Source organism: Gambusia affinis, linkage group LG19, assembly GCF_019740435.1.
Source record: "Gambusia affinis linkage group LG19, SWU_Gaff_1.0, whole genome shotgun sequence".
In the NCBI taxonomy this organism is placed as follows: Eukaryota; Metazoa; Chordata; class Actinopteri; order Cyprinodontiformes; family Poeciliidae; genus Gambusia; species Gambusia affinis.
The window spans coordinates 12,310,116-12,328,415 of NC_057886.1; the positions used below are offsets into that span (position 1 = coordinate 12,310,116).

The 18,300-nt window shown below is 36.6% G+C and overlaps 1 protein-coding gene across 2 annotated transcripts in view; it reads left to right on the forward strand.

Annotated features, from left to right (window-relative positions):
* prkcab (protein kinase C, alpha, b) overlaps positions 1–18,300 on the forward strand; it is a 102,649-nt gene that overhangs the window by 77,644 nt on the left and 6,705 nt on the right. The window contains exons 6-16 of one of the 2 annotated variants that reach the window (XM_044101377.1): positions 6,758–6,914; positions 7,005–7,139; positions 8,551–8,644; positions 11,296–11,325; positions 13,584–13,724; positions 13,843–14,016; positions 14,427–14,518; positions 15,220–15,282; positions 15,652–15,790; positions 16,654–16,734; positions 17,699–17,806. In XM_044101377.1, coding sequence (XP_043957312.1) covers positions 6,758–6,914; positions 7,005–7,139; positions 8,551–8,644; positions 11,296–11,325; positions 13,584–13,724; positions 13,843–14,016; positions 14,427–14,518; positions 15,220–15,282; positions 15,652–15,790; positions 16,654–16,734; positions 17,699–17,806 — 1,214 coding nt within the window. The remainder of the gene's footprint in view (positions 1–6,757; positions 6,915–7,004; positions 7,140–8,550; positions 8,645–11,295; positions 11,326–13,583; positions 13,725–13,842; positions 14,017–14,426; positions 14,519–15,219; positions 15,283–15,651; positions 15,791–16,653; positions 16,735–17,698; positions 17,807–18,300) is intronic. The other variant, XM_044101378.1, reaches the window with a different exon arrangement.

Here is an 18,300-nt window from a genome sequence, read left to right on the forward strand (position 1 = left end):
TGATTGAAATTCAAGTCAGCTGATTTCATAAAAATTTGCTTGCTGTTGGAAAAGTGACAAAGCACAGGGTTTATGCTGATTACACAGTAGCTTTTTAACTGCCATTCGGTGAAATCATTTTATCGGTGTGACTGCTAAAGATTCTTTGATCATTTTCTATTGAGAGTTACATTTGTATCACACAAGTGTGAAAAGAATTTGTCTAAAAGCATAAAAACAGTGAAATGTATTCCTAAAATCTTCAGCTTTATACATGGGGAACATGTAAAATAATGTAATCTAAACACACAAAAACCTGTGGAAAAATGGCTGTAAACATGGCAGATGAACAGTTTGAGTATTTTTTTATTTTTTTTTTTTTACTATTTTGCTCATTTAGAACTTTTTTCACATTTTTATCTCTTTTCCCTTCATCATTTATCCTGACAATGATGAGGAGAAAATCCTTGACTGTTAGCTCAGATGATGACAGCAGGTGTTGTTGACATGATTATTAGGTCTGTCACGATAGCAAATTTTGCTAGACGATAAATTGTCCCAGAATTGATTGCCATAAACAATAATATTGTTGTTTTGTGACCATTTTCAAGTAATATAATAGTAATAATGGCACAATAATGCAAGTACACATTCTCAAAGATCAATGAACTTTAAATCTTAAAGTTCATGGTTTTAAATTTTAAAAAACATTTAAAATGTCCAAAACAAATAAAGGAAACAACAGAAACGACAAATAAAATGATAATTATTATCTTTCCATAAAGGGCTAGTTGAGACCAAAACACCAGACTGAATACTTTTATCATTCAGTTTTTGGTAAAAAAGAGAGAGTTTTTATAGCAAAAACTATAAATAAAGCAATCGAAAATGATTGAGTTTCTTTTAATTTATCATGCGATTAATTGATTTATTGTTTATTGTGACAGGCCTAATGATTACCCAAGTCACGTTTGATGAAACAAGTCCAAAGTAAAACTAAACTGACTCGCATGTACATGTTTTAGATCTTTTCTTTATTGAAACACAAAGCAAACTACGTGCTGTTTGTAAAATGCCTCATTTCACTGTGTTGGTTTCAGCAGGACATTAAATTGACATGTGTGTTGGCGAAGTTGAGAAAAATTAGTTGGAGAAATTGTGTAATATAGGGATTATGTTGTTGGAGACATTAATGAACATTTCGTTAGATTTGTGACCAACTAATTGCCTCGTCAAAACAAAGAGTAAGCTCTTCAAAGAGTAGGAAATTCAAAAACAGAGCAATGGCAAATACAAAAGTAAGATATTTATTTATTTACTTATTTATTTAAATACAATACTAGAATAGATTATGAAGCTGAAATGCATGTTACTACCCTGACCTTACAACCTTTGTTCTATGTTTCAGTGGCAGTACATGAGATCAAGTAGGACTTGTTGACATGTTTGATGTTTTTTAACCAAAGATGTGAAATTAGTAACAGTACAAAATTATAATGTTTGTTACAAAAGTAAGATTTAATATGCTATTAAGATTAGCAATTCATCACAGAAGACCAGAATAACATGCTGTACAAAGCACAATCCTTAAGTTTTTAACATCACCACAACTGAGGCCACAGTGAACAACTTTGTCCAAAGTGAGATCTTAAATTCCTCAAATCCTGTTGTAAAATTAGCTTTTGAATATTCGAATGAATCTGTTAGCTGCAACGCTACCAAATGGGATTCAACAAAAAATAAAATGTTAAATTTTTATGAGCTGAATGAGCAGAGTTTAAAACTCACCTGCATCTTTAGAAGAGAATACGTTAACTTGAACCATCAAATATTTTCATTATTGTAATCAATAAGTCTCGTACTATAACAATATATATATACAGTTTAATTAATAAATCTAAGCAAGAAGAGAAAGGAAATGCTAACAGAGCTGCAGAGGCAATCATTGGGGCATGATGGACAGTTTTCTATAGAAGGGAGGAAAGATCAATACTGAGTACAGTGCTAGTGGGAACAAATGCAATGAAAACATATGTACTGAAGTGTTTTCTTTTATTTTTTTCCTCCTTTGTAATGGCAGTGATCTGAACAGTGAGGCCACATCTTGTTCTCCAGCTCCCCTCTGGCTCACATGTGCAAGTGGCAGGCCTCTGTGGTTCACTGCACCAACATGAACTTGATTAAATCTTTCTGGCCAAGAAAACAGACACATCTCCTCAGGCTCACTCCTCCTGAACAGCTTCTCTTCCTCCTCTTCTTCTTACTTCTTCCTTCTTCTGTTCTTCCCTTCATCTGTCCCTTTCATCCTTTTCTTCCTTAATTCACTTTTTCTTATCCCACCTTTTCTTTTGAGACACTCAGACTCACTCATCCCTGTCATCACCCGTTTTCTCTTGATACCCGCTGAGCTCCTGTCTGTTACCTCGGATTATGCTTTATTCCCTTTTCAGTAGGACATCAGTTCTTTTTTTTAGTCAAGAGACTGTTTCTTTCTGCTTTATTGTCTTCTACACTGTGTTCTTCCTGATAGTTTAGAATTGATTTCCTCATTTAATCCCTTCTTTCTCCCTCCTTCTGATCACCACCTTTATCCCGATCTTTATTTTTCCTCACAAAAGGCGGTATGTGAAAGCCGATGGGCTTCAGCAGACATTTCTCCTGGCTCTTTGATGACGGAGTTGTGACGAAACGTCCCTGGATGACCTGCCCACAGACACACAAACGCAGAGATCCTGACAATGGAGGTTTACGCAGCAGTTTGCTCAGGATGAGATTCCCCAATGCTGACACGCTTGCCTCCGCTTTGAAGCGCGAGTTGTGCACATCTACTTTTATTGACTCAAGGGAACGGGAAAGAGGGATCTGTTTGTGGAAGGTTACAGCTAAAATCAACGTTATTGGTTTCAAAATATGAGAATTTGTAGGCTTCCCTTTTCTTGGGATTTTTAAAAATATTTGTAACATAATATAAATCTTCAGCTGGCAGTATTTCCTGTTGCACTTTACTCTTCAGTTTTAATAGCTATTCCTGTTAGCAGCTAAGACATATCCCATCATCACATTAAAACAATGGAGATGGTTCTCTCTATGGTTCACTGGAGGTCAAAGCTCTAGATGTTAAGGACTTTGTCTCACCTCTATTCTTGGATTTCTCTAGATCAGAGAAATTTTGAGATCTTGAGGTGCTCTCCATGTTGCCAGGCAGGTTTTCATTTCCACAATTTTGACAGTAGTCAGACCTGAATGGTAAATTTCCTAATTTTTTTTTAGTTCTCAACAGGAAAATTATGTTTTCATAGGGAAAGTTTGGAGGTTGTATTTCTTGTATAAAATGAAATGCAATAATCATTTGGAAAATGTATTTTGTTGTTACCCTGTTTATCTTTGTCTGATACCTACATTTTGTTTGATAGAAAAAATAAAAAAATAAGCAGGAACATAAGAAATCTACTTCAGAGGATAGTAAATAGATATAGCAAAATATGAATTAAGTTTACATTTTTTTATCTTTTAAAATGTTTAAGGGAATTTAAATAACTGGGGGAGAGTGGTCTTCAGCACTTTATTTGCCTCTGGCTTAATTTTTACTTATTTATTTATTTTTTATAATTCGCTTAAAGTGTTTTTCTTAATCTGAAATGGACCAATCGTGTCGCCACAATATTTTTGATGCCCCAGAAACAGGAATCATAAATTCCCCCTGATTCCTCCTTCTGCCTCCACTGAGTGCATGACGTCTCCGTTTGGATCCCTGACACAGCTCAGCAGGGATCCATCCAGTTCCCATTTGGCTGTGCAGTCTTCCCCCCTCCAAGATTATCAGGCACTCATTGGCTGCACATGGCATTGTTATGCAACAACACATTTAAAACGCAAAGCCTTCTTTCTTTATGAGATTATGCAGTCAGCCCACCACAGCTCTGTTTGTATTCGCCCCTTCAGCCAGATGATGTTTTCTTTTTATTATCATATTTGATATCTGATATGAAAAATGTTTATGTACCAAGGGAAATTATTGCTGCGATATTTTGTGGGGGGAATGACTTGACACTTAAGGTGCATCAGATAAGATAGCAGTACTTTTGAGGAAATAAACTGAGCAATTAGAGAGGGAAAATCAATATTACCACAGCATTTATAATTTTATATGCTATTGCTAAAGTCTATCATCCACATCACATTAATAAAAACATAACATGTCTCTGCTGTGTACGTATCGTGGCTGCTTCAGCCCAAAGCAAAGAGTAAAAGCTAGAAATGCACACAAACCTGGTAATTTTATTAGCAGCTACCTCATAAGGAGGACACAGACAGCAAGCAGCTCTTGTTGTATCTAAGCAACAACTGACACCAGAGATGGTCCTTGATGATGATCTTTTATTTTGTGCATGTATCCCTGTGTTTGTACGTGTGTGAGAGAGAAAGGCAGTGGCAGAATCAAGGAGACAAGGAATTGTTCTTGCATAAACACACACAGAGAGCAGAAACCGTGGCGTCCTTTCTCATCTGTGTGTGCGAGTGTGTTTGCCTCATTAGTGTTTTTACAGGCTTGTAGAAGTTTCTTTGGTTTTGTCTGATGCCGGTGTTGCCATGGAAGTGAGTGATGCTTGCGAACGGCTCCACAGCCAGCAGAAGGGAAGGCTTCAGAGAACATGGTTATGAGATTTTCTGTCTGCTCGACATACTCTGTTGTGTGTGTGTGTGTGTTTGTGGGGGGGCTTTCAGGAGAGCGAGAGGGATAGGAGAATAAGGAAAGGGGGCGAGTTGAGAATTACCTTTAAACAAGTATCTAACTATGGGATTAAAACACCACATTCATAAATATTGGGGAAACCGTCTTACTGATACAGGGAGACCTACACTGCCCTCTGCTGCGTAAACCTGGAGAAGCACAAAGAAGCATCAAAGATGTCCACAAACAATCTTATGGATAATTATTTAAAGTATGTTTCCTCATGGTTTTTGTGGGAAATTTAATAAAGTATTCATTTTGAAGGAATTTTTGATGACAAACAAACCTTTTTTGTCAAGTGAAATAAATGTAGTATGTCGTACTGAGCCTTTGAATAATTTAACCTCATGAGTCTTTTCTTCTCTCTTATTTTCATCAATCAGTGAAGGGCTGCATTAAAGATTAAAAATGTTTTTTCTAGAATTTGAATTAGTCCTCCTGACATAAAGGGGTCATGTATTTTATGTGTGTCCCTTTCATCCTCATTCACTGTATAACTTAAGGTATTTGCATGCAAAGAGCATCGCTTTTACAAGCCAAAAAAGCTTCTTTGACAATCCTCACTCAAAGAAGGGCAGACCTTCATTTATGGGCAGGTAAATTAAAGCAGACTCATTTTACATGCAGCTGATCTAAAAGGACACATTTCAGGGGGAAACACAAAGCAGTGCCTCAGCAAATTACAGCTAGAAATAAAACTGCAAATCATTTATTGTGTGATTCATGTGATAAACATTTTGGTTTATATATACTTCACTCTCTGCTCCTCTCTTGTTTGTGGATGTAATCCATCTGCAGCCTTTCTACTCTTTCGATGGAGGATTGTAGACGGCAGAGATCAGTATTCCTTCTGTAGAAAGCAAATTGATCCAGACACACATTTACAGTTCCTGGCATTCTTACATATTCTTACCGCTAAACATTTCCACCTGTTTTTACAACACAAACTTCAGAGTATTTTGTTGGGATTTTATGTGCCTGAAATAATTCAGTTAAAATTTGTCTGTTTGTTCCTGATTTGGGTGTGATGTAGTTGTCTGCATTTATATATGTCTGCTGAGAAACATAGAGATGATTCACTTTAAGCTCTTCGATTTGTTGAAGCTTTTAATATCCTTTCTCTTCTGGTTGTGATTGCTTAGATTCTTTATGTAATATTGTTCTGTATTACTTTCCTAGAATGACATTTGTTTGCTTTTTTACATGACGTTAGTGTTGAAGAGTCACAAAGAATGATGACTTCCTCTCATTTCCTCATCCTATTACTATTTTGGCTTTTTGTTGGTTGCTGTTCCGTTTACTCCATTTGTGACAATGGATCGTCAACTTATACAATTCCATTTAACTTGTAAAGCTTCAGTGCACAAATGACTCTCTCTTTCACTTGTTTTTTTCTATCCACAGTATAATTTTGTCTTCACCTGTTGTGACAGGATAAGTGAGGCACACTTTAAGATAATGTTTTGCCTTCTGCTTTCTCGATTTACACGAGCCCGTTCTCTTACACCCACCGGGATTACTCTGCTGTTGGTGTTGTTTCACACTTAGCTAAGGGAATTTTAACCATATGCATTTCTTCACAGCTCATGTTATCAGCGTATGTGTCTCTTTTGATTAAATCTACACAGAGAAATCACTTAGCAATACAGAGTCCGTCATACCCAGCGTGGAAAGTTGTGATGAAATTTTTACTTTGAATCAGTTATTAAACAAAAATGAAGCTGAAATAAAAAACTTTCTGATCCTAAAACTAGAAATATTTCATACTTTTTTTTTTTTTGAATCTGCCTCGTATTTCAGTGTCACACTAAGATAAGCTGCCTTTCGTAAATAATGATCCAGCACCTCCTTCTTTCCAATGCCATATTTGATCACCAGATCAGTCATAAGGTCACAGTTTTTTGTACTGCAGCTCTCTGCTCCTATCTAATGACCTACAAATCATAGACATAAAAACCTTCTAGAGCTTTTTGTTCAGTCATTTAGTCATGTTGTCTGTAAATCTGCTTCAAACACTTTGACATTATCTTTTATTATTCCTTCCAGTGGGTGAAGCCAGGAACCTGATTCCCATGGATCCCAATGGTTTATCAGACCCTTATGTCAAACTCAAACTCATCCCAGACCCAAAGAACGAGACCAAACAGAAGACCAGGACCATCCGTTCCTCTCTCAATCCCTGCTGGAACGAGTCGTTCACTTTGTAAGTACATTTTCTTTTTTAGCAAATAATTTCCACATTTTCTGCAAAACAACAGTTTAAACAGTTTTTCCATTGTGTGTTTCTGTGCAGTAAGCTTAAAGCATCAGATAAGGACCGACGTTTGTCCATTGAGGTTTGGGACTGGGACAGAACCACCCGGAACGACTTCATGGGCTCCATGTCATTTGGTGTGTCTGAGCTCATCAAGGCTCCTCACTGTGGATGGTCAGTTTTCTCGTTGTTATCCTAACCTTGTGTTTCATCAATGTCAAAGCAAATTGCTTTACAGAGCAAAAACAAAACTAATGTAAAAACGGCTGCTCAACACTCTTTAAGGACAGTGGTTTCATCATTTTTGTCAGGGGTTGTATTGTAGCTGACAACGAGAAACAGTTCAATGTAGCAACCTGGGTGTGAATTTCAACATGTGATTTATGGAATGTGGTGCATCTGAGCCATCTGGTGTTGGTAAACCTGGGGCTGCAAACAATCTTCATTCCAGTCCTGCACCCTTTAGAGACATTTGCAAATTGGATGAAGAAAAAACAGTAGAATAGACACATTTCTGTCTATTTTTATAAAGTGGCATCATAACAACACCTGGATAATTATTGATAATGATCATTTGTTGATCATACATCTTTTCAGGTATGAAAAAGACTGTCTGCCACTGCATACTTCAAGGCCACCAGTGGGTGTTTCATACCTACTACAGTGAACATGATTTAAAATGAATTACTATGAGTTTGCCCAGTTTCTTAAAGGTAGACAATTGTTAGAAGTACAACAACCATTTATAAAATATGTAGCTTACTCAAAGCTGTTGAAAAATGTTTCCTTTTTTTACAAGGTAAAGGTTTATTTTATATCGACTACACTGACAAATAACTAAGGATGTATACATTTTGTTAATCTTCTATGTTTTTTTTTTAAATTCTTGGTAATATAAATAATATAGACACTAAAGCCTCCAGGGCAAATGCACAAAAACAAACAGCCACCCCCTTACAACCCGTTAATATCTAGGCTACTGAAATAACATATTGTTGTGCAATTTATGCAAAGTAGAGAGTGATGATTTCCTTTGCTGCAACAGAATCCCACTCTGACATTTAGCCAAACATGTCCAGAGGCCTGGTCGTATCAGACTCCCACTGTTATCTGCAGTCAAGTCCAGCTATCAATAAAAGCACCTGTTGGAGACATTGGCTTCTCTCTATGGATCTGCCATACTCATTGTTTCTCAGTTTGAAACCACATTAGCATTCCTACTTTGCTTTGACCAACTTCTGCTCCAAAAGGAAATCGGGGAAATACCAGCGTGTGAAATGTTGCCAGCCAACTTGGAAACTCCTACTGTCTGTGTGTTTGGCTGCAGTTTTTACTATAAATTACAGTTCATTAGACATTAAAGAAGAAGCAGACTCAAGCTGGCAAGTGAGTGGAGCCCTGAAAACACGCAGAAAATAGAAAGCAAGTACTACTAATTAAAGAGCGCAGAAATATGAAGACTTATATAGGTGTGTGGGTGGGTAGAGGGAGGAATCCAAAGAAGATTATTTAGCAAATAATAGGATATTCAGTTATGCAACGTTAATGCAAAAGAAATTACCTTTGTGCTTTCTTATTTTCTTAGGTACAAACTGCTGAACCAGGAGGAAGGAGAATACTATAATGTTCCCATTCCAGAAGTAGACGACGTCAATCTGGAGCTTCGACAAAAGTTTGAGGTGGGCAGCAGTGTCAATGCAGTGTTGGTTTTTTTAATGGAAAAAAATATATATATATACAAATGTTTTTTGTAGCTCATTGCATAGACGATAACATACGACGTCCTTTTCTTTTTTGTCGCTATGGAAACTTCATGCTGTTCCCACCATTTTATCTGTGGTTACAGAGATGGAGATGAAAATGATTTAAATTAACTTGAAATTATTACCTGCAATAGAAGGTGTTACTCAAATGATCCATTTGATGTTTTTATTTTATTCATGTACTTTGCATTGCAGTGTCACTTTGAACGAAAAGGACCTGCAAGAAATGTCTCAACTTCTTCCTTTCTTTACAAATACAGAAATGTTGGCACCGCGTGAATATTACTGCAGGCAGTCTGGATGAGACCTCATCATATTCTCTTTTTTATAGTTTCACTTCAACCTGCATGTAGCAAGAGGCATCATTCTGTACATTTACATTATATTCTCAACAGCTTCTCATATATGTTTATTATACAATGATGTCAACAGATGCTTAAATAGAACTGTGGCTTTTCCTAAGATAATAACAGAAAAACAAAAATGCAACAGCACAACATGTTTTTCACTGCAGGATGACGTGATTTACTGAACTTTGAGTGCTTGAAACATTCGTCACAAGGCTGTCAAGAGTGCCTGTGTGGTCATTACTCACCCTGATCATAATCCTGTCCTACTAGGCGTACACAACATTACAATGAATAAAAACAATATTCATTCCGATTTTAAAAATGGGATGTGAACGGGGAGCTTTATAGCATCCATTATCGCTGCAGTTCCCACACATTTGTGGCTCAACAACACAAGGGTCTCTATTTTCAAACAAATGCACTGCTTTTCCTGATGAAGATCAACCAGTCAATAATCTTTATCCATAACTACTTTTCATGTGCAGTAAAGGCAACACAAAGTGTGTTACAAGAGATAATACTCTTTCTGAGCAAAAAAAGAAATAGAAAACATTTAACACAAAACACTAAAACACTTGAGACACTTGTCTGATCATCGCATAGATTCTGCTAGTACTCTTGTATTTTTATTTTTAGCAGTAAATTGATTCAAAAAATATGACTAAATTGTCAAGTTGTAAAAACTTTATGCATTTCTTAAGATGTACGGTAATTAGCTGATTCTTCACAAGGTAATTTAATCAAAGCAGATGAGGATGACATTATCAGACAAGGGCCAGTTCCAGGAAGAAAAAGATGACAAATTGAAAGTCAGACTCAGTTTTGTTCAACACCGTCAACAAGATTACGGCTGTGGGTTAATGCACGAGGTGATATTAACTACGTTTTCTGTCCTAAATAAGCACATTATAGTTGCTTTACATAATTATCAATTAAAATTATCTGGAGACTGTTCTGAATAGTTCTGTTAGCACCGAAAAAATTTTCTGAAGTTGTAAGTTGTTGTTTTTTTTCTGCTCTGAGGTTATGCACCTGGAGGGCAGCATTAAATGCGGCAGGCTCTGCATGCTTGGAAACACAGATTACAAAGGTATAGAAAACTAAAAATGCCTAGACAATACTAAAGTGGCTCCTTCTCTGGGAGCCAGAATCATTCCTCATAATGCTTTTTCAGGTTTGACCCAGTTCCCATACTTTGTTTATAACACTACCCACAACATTTGGAGACCCTCCTTCTGCTTTCCTGTAATCACTCTTATTTTCTTTCATTTCTTCTCGACAGATGAAAATCAGAGTGAAGATATTATATTGACTTGATGTTTGCTGTAAAGTTGTTTTCCTGCCTTGTTCCCATGATTTTTTTGTCAATATAAACAAACTTGCAGATCTTATCAAAGCTAAAGACACAAACTGCAGGCAGTTATTGCTCTCTAGTGGTTGCTTTGCTAATTGCAGATGTCATTGAGGTTCAACATGCAACCTTAATTAAACTCTCGTCCTCTCCATAGATGGATGCATAGATGTATCCTGTTCTGAAAAGTGCAAAACTGGTTGGGACTTATATAAGAAAGAGGGTAGCTTTAATAAACTCCAGCTTTTAGTGTGTAAGTGTGTGACCTTGTATTTGATGCATTGTAATTCCCACAATAGGAAAAAGTGCTGCTTTGTATTAGGAGTTAGGTTTAAGACTAAGGTATGATTAAGTTTAGGTTAGGTTTAGGCTATAGAAATTGATAAAAGTCAATGGAAATAAATGCAAAGTCCTTGTGAAGACAGAAAGACAAACTGTGTGCATCTATAAGTGTGTGTGTGGGTGTGGGTACAGGCGTGTGTGTGCATGTGTGTGTGAGGGCGTTTACTGAGCATAAATGTCTTCTCAGTGCACTCCCCGAGGAACTGAGTTTTAATTTTCCTCTTTTCTTCCTACTGTACGAACCGACCGACCTTGGCTTCTTCTCTGTCGCTGACGTCTTCACACAACCGCTGGTTGCCATGGAAACTAGGGCGGGATGCAAAAGATGTGAATGTTTCTCTTTTTGTGCTTTAATATTTTCCAGTCATGATTTGGATCTTTTTTTCTTTTTTTTTTGGGAGTTCACAGATAAGTGGTCGTCAGAGTAATCACTCTTCATGTTTTTGCCCACATGTGTCAGCCAGGTTTGCACACTTTATTTAATCGCTGAGCCCACTAATGAGTGAGTTTCTTCTCTTTTCTAGGCCTGCCAGTTAAATATCCACTATCTCAAGGTAGCTCCCCTGCCTGTTTCTTCTGTTTCTCTTATGTTTTTGGCTTACATCTCACTTATTCACTTGCTGAACTGGGATTGTTTGTGGATCTCTGCTGGGACTCCACAAATTAATCTGATTTACTAACAAAGGCCTTCTGCATAATACACTTGTTCCCATTTATTTGTTTTTTATTCTTGTCGCAGATTAATCCACTAGATAGAAAACTACATAGTGCTATTAAACTTTGATGAAATAAACAATCCAGTCCTATTATGTAGAGAAATTGTCTCTAGGGTTAGTTTATATTTGTACCAGATTTGACAAAAGATGGTTATACTTTTGCTTTTTTAGCTATTTCCTCAAGGTTAAAGTGTTTAAACTTTTATGAGATCCATATGTGTTAGCTGAAAGGGCACATCTCATTTATTTTAACAACTTTTCTTTTCCCTTGTGCTTGGGTTTAATACTTAGAAATATGTCTAAAAAAACAACATTTGGAAACGGTGACAGCGTTTTGGAAGTCTGAGATCAACACAATAGCAACCCAAGCTTTCAGCTTCCAGATATGGCTCCTAAACAATATTTGGCCTTTAGGTCAGATTTGAAGGACTTGAAAAACTTTTATTCAAGAACCAGACAGAAAACAGGCTCAGAATATAAAAAAACTAAATTACATAAAATAATTGCTATTTCTGATAGTTTCAGTTTTAGCTGTTAATACAAACCGACTGCTTATCAAACACACATAAACCAAACAGCATTGTTGTTAGTAAATTTGTGAAGCTTGCTGCCATCTGGTTTTGGGGCATTTTCTTTACCTTCCAATGCTGCCGCTGGGCAGCAGGGCTTCACTTCCACTCCTAACTGGGTGATTACCGTCAACCTTCTACTAGTCTGAGCACGACTATAGAAGGCTGTGTGAACATTAAGCATGGGAATACACTAATTATTCTGACTGTTTGACTGGATACTCACAGCCTCTTATTCTCTGTTGTGTGTGCAGCATATGTGTGCGTGCGTGCGTGCGTGCAGGGGCGTGTGCGTGTGTGTGCCTGATGTTTCCACACAGTGGCACTGTTATATTTCTTATAAGACTCATGTTTGGCTGCACTGCATCTGGTGAAATGAAACTACTGAAGTATTTGCTTGTAGTAAAACTATAGATGTCAGTTGTGTCAAAAGTTGTCAGTTTTTGTATTTGATAAAATGTCTCTGCATTTTTCTGTTTTGTTTCAAAAGCGACTTCTTCGATCTCAAGTATGATGGGGTAATAATGTGTAATAACAGGAAGCTAAAGAGAGACAATCATGAGCAAAACTGAAATGGAAATACATCTAGTGAATTATTGGTATAAGCAACAGACATTTTACTGAATATTCAAACTTTGTCAAAGATTTCTAATGCAGAATGTTTGGGTATGATTCATTTAATGGTGCACAAACTGTTTCATTTGAGAGATTTGTTTTAATATTTTTGATTTCATAATGCTAAAAATGCCTGCTCTTAATATTTAAACAATAAGTCATCTGAACAGTCATCCTAAATATGCATTTTTGAAGAGATTTCCACATATCTAAAGAGGTGGACAATGCAAACAAAGGAGGGAGAGCTAGAAAGTTTAGAAGTGGGACATTTAAAATATTAAGGTCAATGCTTATGATAATGGCACAAGATGAAATGTGGGCATAATGTGACAATATTGGACGTAAAGTATGATTTACATTTATGCAGGAGAAGTAAGTGGGGTTATTTCCCAGTACTGCAAGGGCAATTTGCAAGAAAAATAATTTTAGGCTCTTTGTTCACAAACAGGCCTATTTTGAAAACAATACTCTTGACCATTGGATTTTGTAAGTTCTGTGTGTGTGTTTGTATTTTATTTATTATTTCATGGTTTAATGGGAATGTCAATAAATATCAGAATTTTTATCCATTTGTAACTATAATGTTTTTGCATTATTTTCAGTTGTTAATTTATTTCAGGCAAAATTTTGTTTAATGTAGTTTTAAAAATAATAATCTTACCAGATCATGAAAATTTTTTAGTTACTGAATAAATTTAAGTATTGTTTTTAGCACAAAAGGACAGCTGTGTAACAACTTTATCTGACTTAATCGTTGATATGCATGCATCCTGCACCAACTGTTTGTCACTCAGAGTTATTCTCTTATTTCTTCTAGAAAGTGATAATATATTCGATTAAAACATCCACATTTTAGGGAACTTTATGAAAATTATTTTGTGTGGGTGTGTGTGTGTTCATTGCATATAACAGAAAGCCAAGCTGGGCCATGGGAAGAAAATGATCACACCAACAGACCACCGGCGGTTCAGTCTGCCCTCAGGTAACATGGACCGGGTCCGACTCAGTGACTTCAACTTTCTGGCTCTCCTGGGAAAAGGCAGCTTCGGAAAGGTGTGACTTTATACATTTCATTTAAAAAGAAACAGCAACTCTTTGAATAAGGCAACCAAAGTAAAGTTTAGCTTTTTTTTTCTTAACCTCTTGAGTGTGATGTCTTTGTCAAATGCAGGTAATGTTGGCAGAGATGAAATCAACAGAGGAGCTGTACGCCATAAAGATCCTAAAGAAAGACGTGGTGATCCAGGATGACGACGTTGAATGTACGATGGTGGAGAAGAGGGTTTTGGCGCTAAGAGACAAACCCCCCTTCCTCACGCAGCTCCACTCTTGCTTTCAGACTGTGGTGGGTACAAAAACGACCTTGCAGCTTTCTGCTGTCGTCATAGTTAATAATGCCCACTTCACTGATGGCTTGTTCATACAGACAAAATAAGCTCCTTATTTAAAAGGGACCATTGTTCTTCCAAAGCAATTTCACTTCCTCTGGGTTCAACTCTTATTACTTTTGTATTTGTGCTAACATTTCAGGGATGCCAATTTCTTTGCTTAGCATCCCTGCAGGGAAAATTGAGAGTGAAAAAGTAGTGACGCCTGTGCAGACGCAGCCTCACTCTTAAGTTTTTAAATAAAAACTGGAGTCATATATTGTTGCTTTATAAGGAGGATATGACATATTTCTTAAGCTTAGGTGACATTATCTACTGTATATCTGCCATCTGCACTCTGGACAATAACCTGCTGTTTTTATTACAGGACCGACTCTACTTTGTGATGGAATACATTAATGGAGGGGATCTCATGTATCATATCCAGCGTATGGGAAAGTTTAAGGAGCCTCAGGCAGTGTAAGGACTCACTCTGAAATATGCACATGGTTTGAAAATGGAGATACTATTCTACAGGCAGCTTCAATGTGTAAAGTCAACACCGTAGACTGGCACTGTGCAGTTAAACTCAAACATTGAAACCCTCATTATTTCTTTGTATGAAAGAAATAATACAAATAATTCATTTCTTTAAATGAAGAAATAGAAAAACAATTATCTTCTAGACATGCTGTTGGTATCACAGTTCAAAAATTTGCAAATTACATTACGTTCACTACTAATTTATCCTTTGATTTATTCATTGAGCTTGGAAGCCTGAATGATTTATTGCAATAAAACCTCCTCCCAAAGAGGTTGGTTACTGGACCTAAAATGAATTAAAAGGTGTTAAAATTCCAGTAGCTTTCAAAGACATACTGAGAAATATATATATAAAGAAATATTAAGAACTCTTTGAAAATTAACTGAGAGAACAAAATAGATAGAAAAGAAAAATATTTACATAAGTAACATTGTAATAGCAGGAAGATAAAAAGAAACAAGGCTGGATGCCAGGTTCTGTATTTGCTACCAATGTTTCACTAAAATCACAGAATTTTGCTTATAAACATTGATACCTGTTTCTTTATTAGATTCAGCTGAACTACTTCCTAAACATATTACGTTTATAAGCATATATGCTAAAATGTCTGTTACAATTTGTATTATTATTTTTGCAGATTTTATGCAGCTGAGATAGCAGTCGGCTTGTTTTTCTTGCATCGAAAGGGAATCATTTACAGGTGGGTTTCTGGATGTTTCATGCAGCTGTGGTTATTCGGACTGAATTAAAGGACCTCTTACATTAATCGTAGCTTGAAAGACTGAATATAGGAAAACAAGACTTTAAAGGAAAGGCAACAAGACAAAGAAAGCAAAAAGAAATGTGTGGATCCAACCAGTAAATCCATGAAGTGATGGATGAAAAAAATACACCTGACAGATGCATTCACTTCAGGGCAAATCCAACATATCTGCAGTTGCACCTCTAACTTAATATTTGATATACGAAGCAGATTGTTGTGTTTTTTACTTCAGGTAAAAGAAGTGGGATGTGGGAGGAAGTAACAAGGGGAGTGATTTGAATTCTCACAAAGCTGTCTGTGCTGCAGGGATCTGAAGTTGGACAATGTGATGCTGGACTGCGAAGGCCACATCAAGATAGCGGACTTTGGCATGTGCAAAGAGAACTTGTATGAAGGGATGTCAACACGCACCTTCTGTGGAACCCCGGACTACATCGCACCTGAGGTGAGACGTCTTATGAGAAAAACAAAGATTAAATAACCAAACTGTATTTTATTTTAACTCTCTCAGTTGAAACATTTCACCTCATTAAATTGGAAAAATGTGTCTGTGTTTCGTGTTTGTGGGACTCTGACTTCTTGCAGTGAAAGCTGTTTACCCAACAGGATCTGAGGATTTTTTTCCACACTGCTTTTCATCATAATTGCAAGGAATGCTTTGTGATGATGATGTTTAAATCATCCATCTCTTAAACACATAATGAAGGGTTTGCATATTGCAGCCTCAGTTGCTTCATTAAAGTTTTTCTGTACTGGATTTTTCAAGCCCACCTGCACATTTATTTACATTGTTTTTTCACAACATTCGTGGTGATATAAAACTGTACATATCTTCCATAAATTGTTAGATTTTATCCCCTGATATAGCAAAATGCACAGCCATAGTTCAGGATTTTTGTGCACATTTTCTGTACAAATTCTGTATAATTTATGATCCATTTGGAAGCTGTTGAAAATGCTGCATTTGTGCATTTGAATGAAACAGCTGTGATTTAGTTCTTTGCTTGTGCAACTGTGCCATTATTATGTCTGTGTGTGGAGCCTGTGTGGGAGGGAGGTGTGGTGGGATGGCAAATTGGATGTTAGGAGAAAGTGCCTTTGTCGTGGCAGCTTAAAATAGCTGGCTGGGTTTAATGGGGGCTGATTTAGTTTGGTGAGATTGGGGATAATGAAAATGGCTTTTGTTCATTTTTTCTTCAGATCTCGTAGACTGTATCCAACTCTTTACTTGCTTTCAGCAAAGTAAGGATGAAGAAATAAGTTATTGTATTTGTAAATAAATGAATGTTTTGTCTCTTTTTGTCTTAGATAATAGCTTACCAGCCTTATGGAAAATCGGTGGACTGGTGGGCTTATGGAGTTCTCCTGTATGAGATGTTGGCAGGGCAGGTAACACATTGTTTCACTCTTCACTGCCTCTTTGCAAAAGATTTGCATCAAGATCTTAAAACTTGGTAAATAACTACAGAGAAATAATCAAAGAATTTCCCTTTAGTTTTTCTTATTTTAATTTAAAAATTTGCAAATGTTATCTATTGATCAGATTTTTGTAGTCAAAAGAAAAAATTTGAAACTGATCCTCTGCGCTCTGAAGAAGTCTTAGAATTTAAGATTATACAGTAGATGTGTGCATTTTTAATTGCCACTGTTTGTGTTGTTCTCCTTTCTGCCACCAGAGGCACTGAAGAGAACTAATACGTCAAAGCTGTCCTGGGATAGAAAAAGTTTTTTTTTCTTTAATAAATGTGAAAAGGGTAAATTTATTCAGACTTAGATAACTGCTTCCTTTGAAATTATCTAGATTTTAAATTATCCACACCTTCCTAACTTTACTGAAAAATTCTACAAATCAAAAATAGTATAAAATATCAAAATAAAATATTCCTTTCACTTGCACATAAGTAATTGAGGTTTTACAAAAATTGACTTGCAACAAAAGCAAGTTATATTTCGGCATTAAAAATAAACTGACACTCATTTAAATCTGTTATCATGTTATTTTATCATCACAGTGATAGAGAAATAAACTTCTACAACTGATTAATATCTGAAATGGGAGATACTTTTATAAATACAGTGTTAATAGTTTGAAGCAACAAAATTTGACAGATATTCTTATTTACATAACTAGCCATCTAAAATCAGTAGTGACCTAATTTCCTGTTCTCTTTTATTTTCAAGATATGCTAAAAATGTCACTGTTCTCCGCAGACCTTCAGACACTTTGACAGCAGTGTCACCTTCATCTGCAGACGTTGTCGCCTTCGGAGTGATGCACATAACGAGCCTTAAACTGTCATCATTGCAGCTTCTGCCTGAGCTCTCTAACATTTCTGCTTCTGTACATTTCTAGCCACCGTTTGATGGTGAAGACGAGGACGAGCTCTTCCAGTCCATCATGGAGCACAACGTGTCCTACCCAAAGTCCATGTCTAAAGAAGCGGTGTCCATCTGCAAAGGGGTAAGCAGAGAGAATAGATCCAGCGAGAAGGAAGATTTTCCAAATTGTTCCAGGTGCAACTTTGTTTAATCTGATAATAAAAAAACAGACAGCAATTTTAAATCCAATTTTCCGCCTCCCCTGAATGTGCCACTGTCACCTTGAAAACGTGGCAGTAGGTTGTGATTGTATAACAGGTCTTGTCCTGTGGCAGTTCAGAAAGGCTGGTGTTTTAATCGTTTGATGACAACAGCAGAGTTGGGTTTGCTTGAAAACAGTTTCGACATTCAAGAGTGAGGAGCTCTGTTGCTGCTGTTCCTCATACATCTGGAGGTCATAGAAACTGAGAACACAATAACAGAAGCTTTGCAGGTTCTTGCATGAGCCAGTTTTCTATGTGACAGCGGACATTTTATCTTTGACAGGTAATTTTCAGCACCAACTTGAAAACGGCTGGCTTGGGAGAAGTTACGTAATCATCAGGGGGATTCACACATCCATACATTTTTCATAGG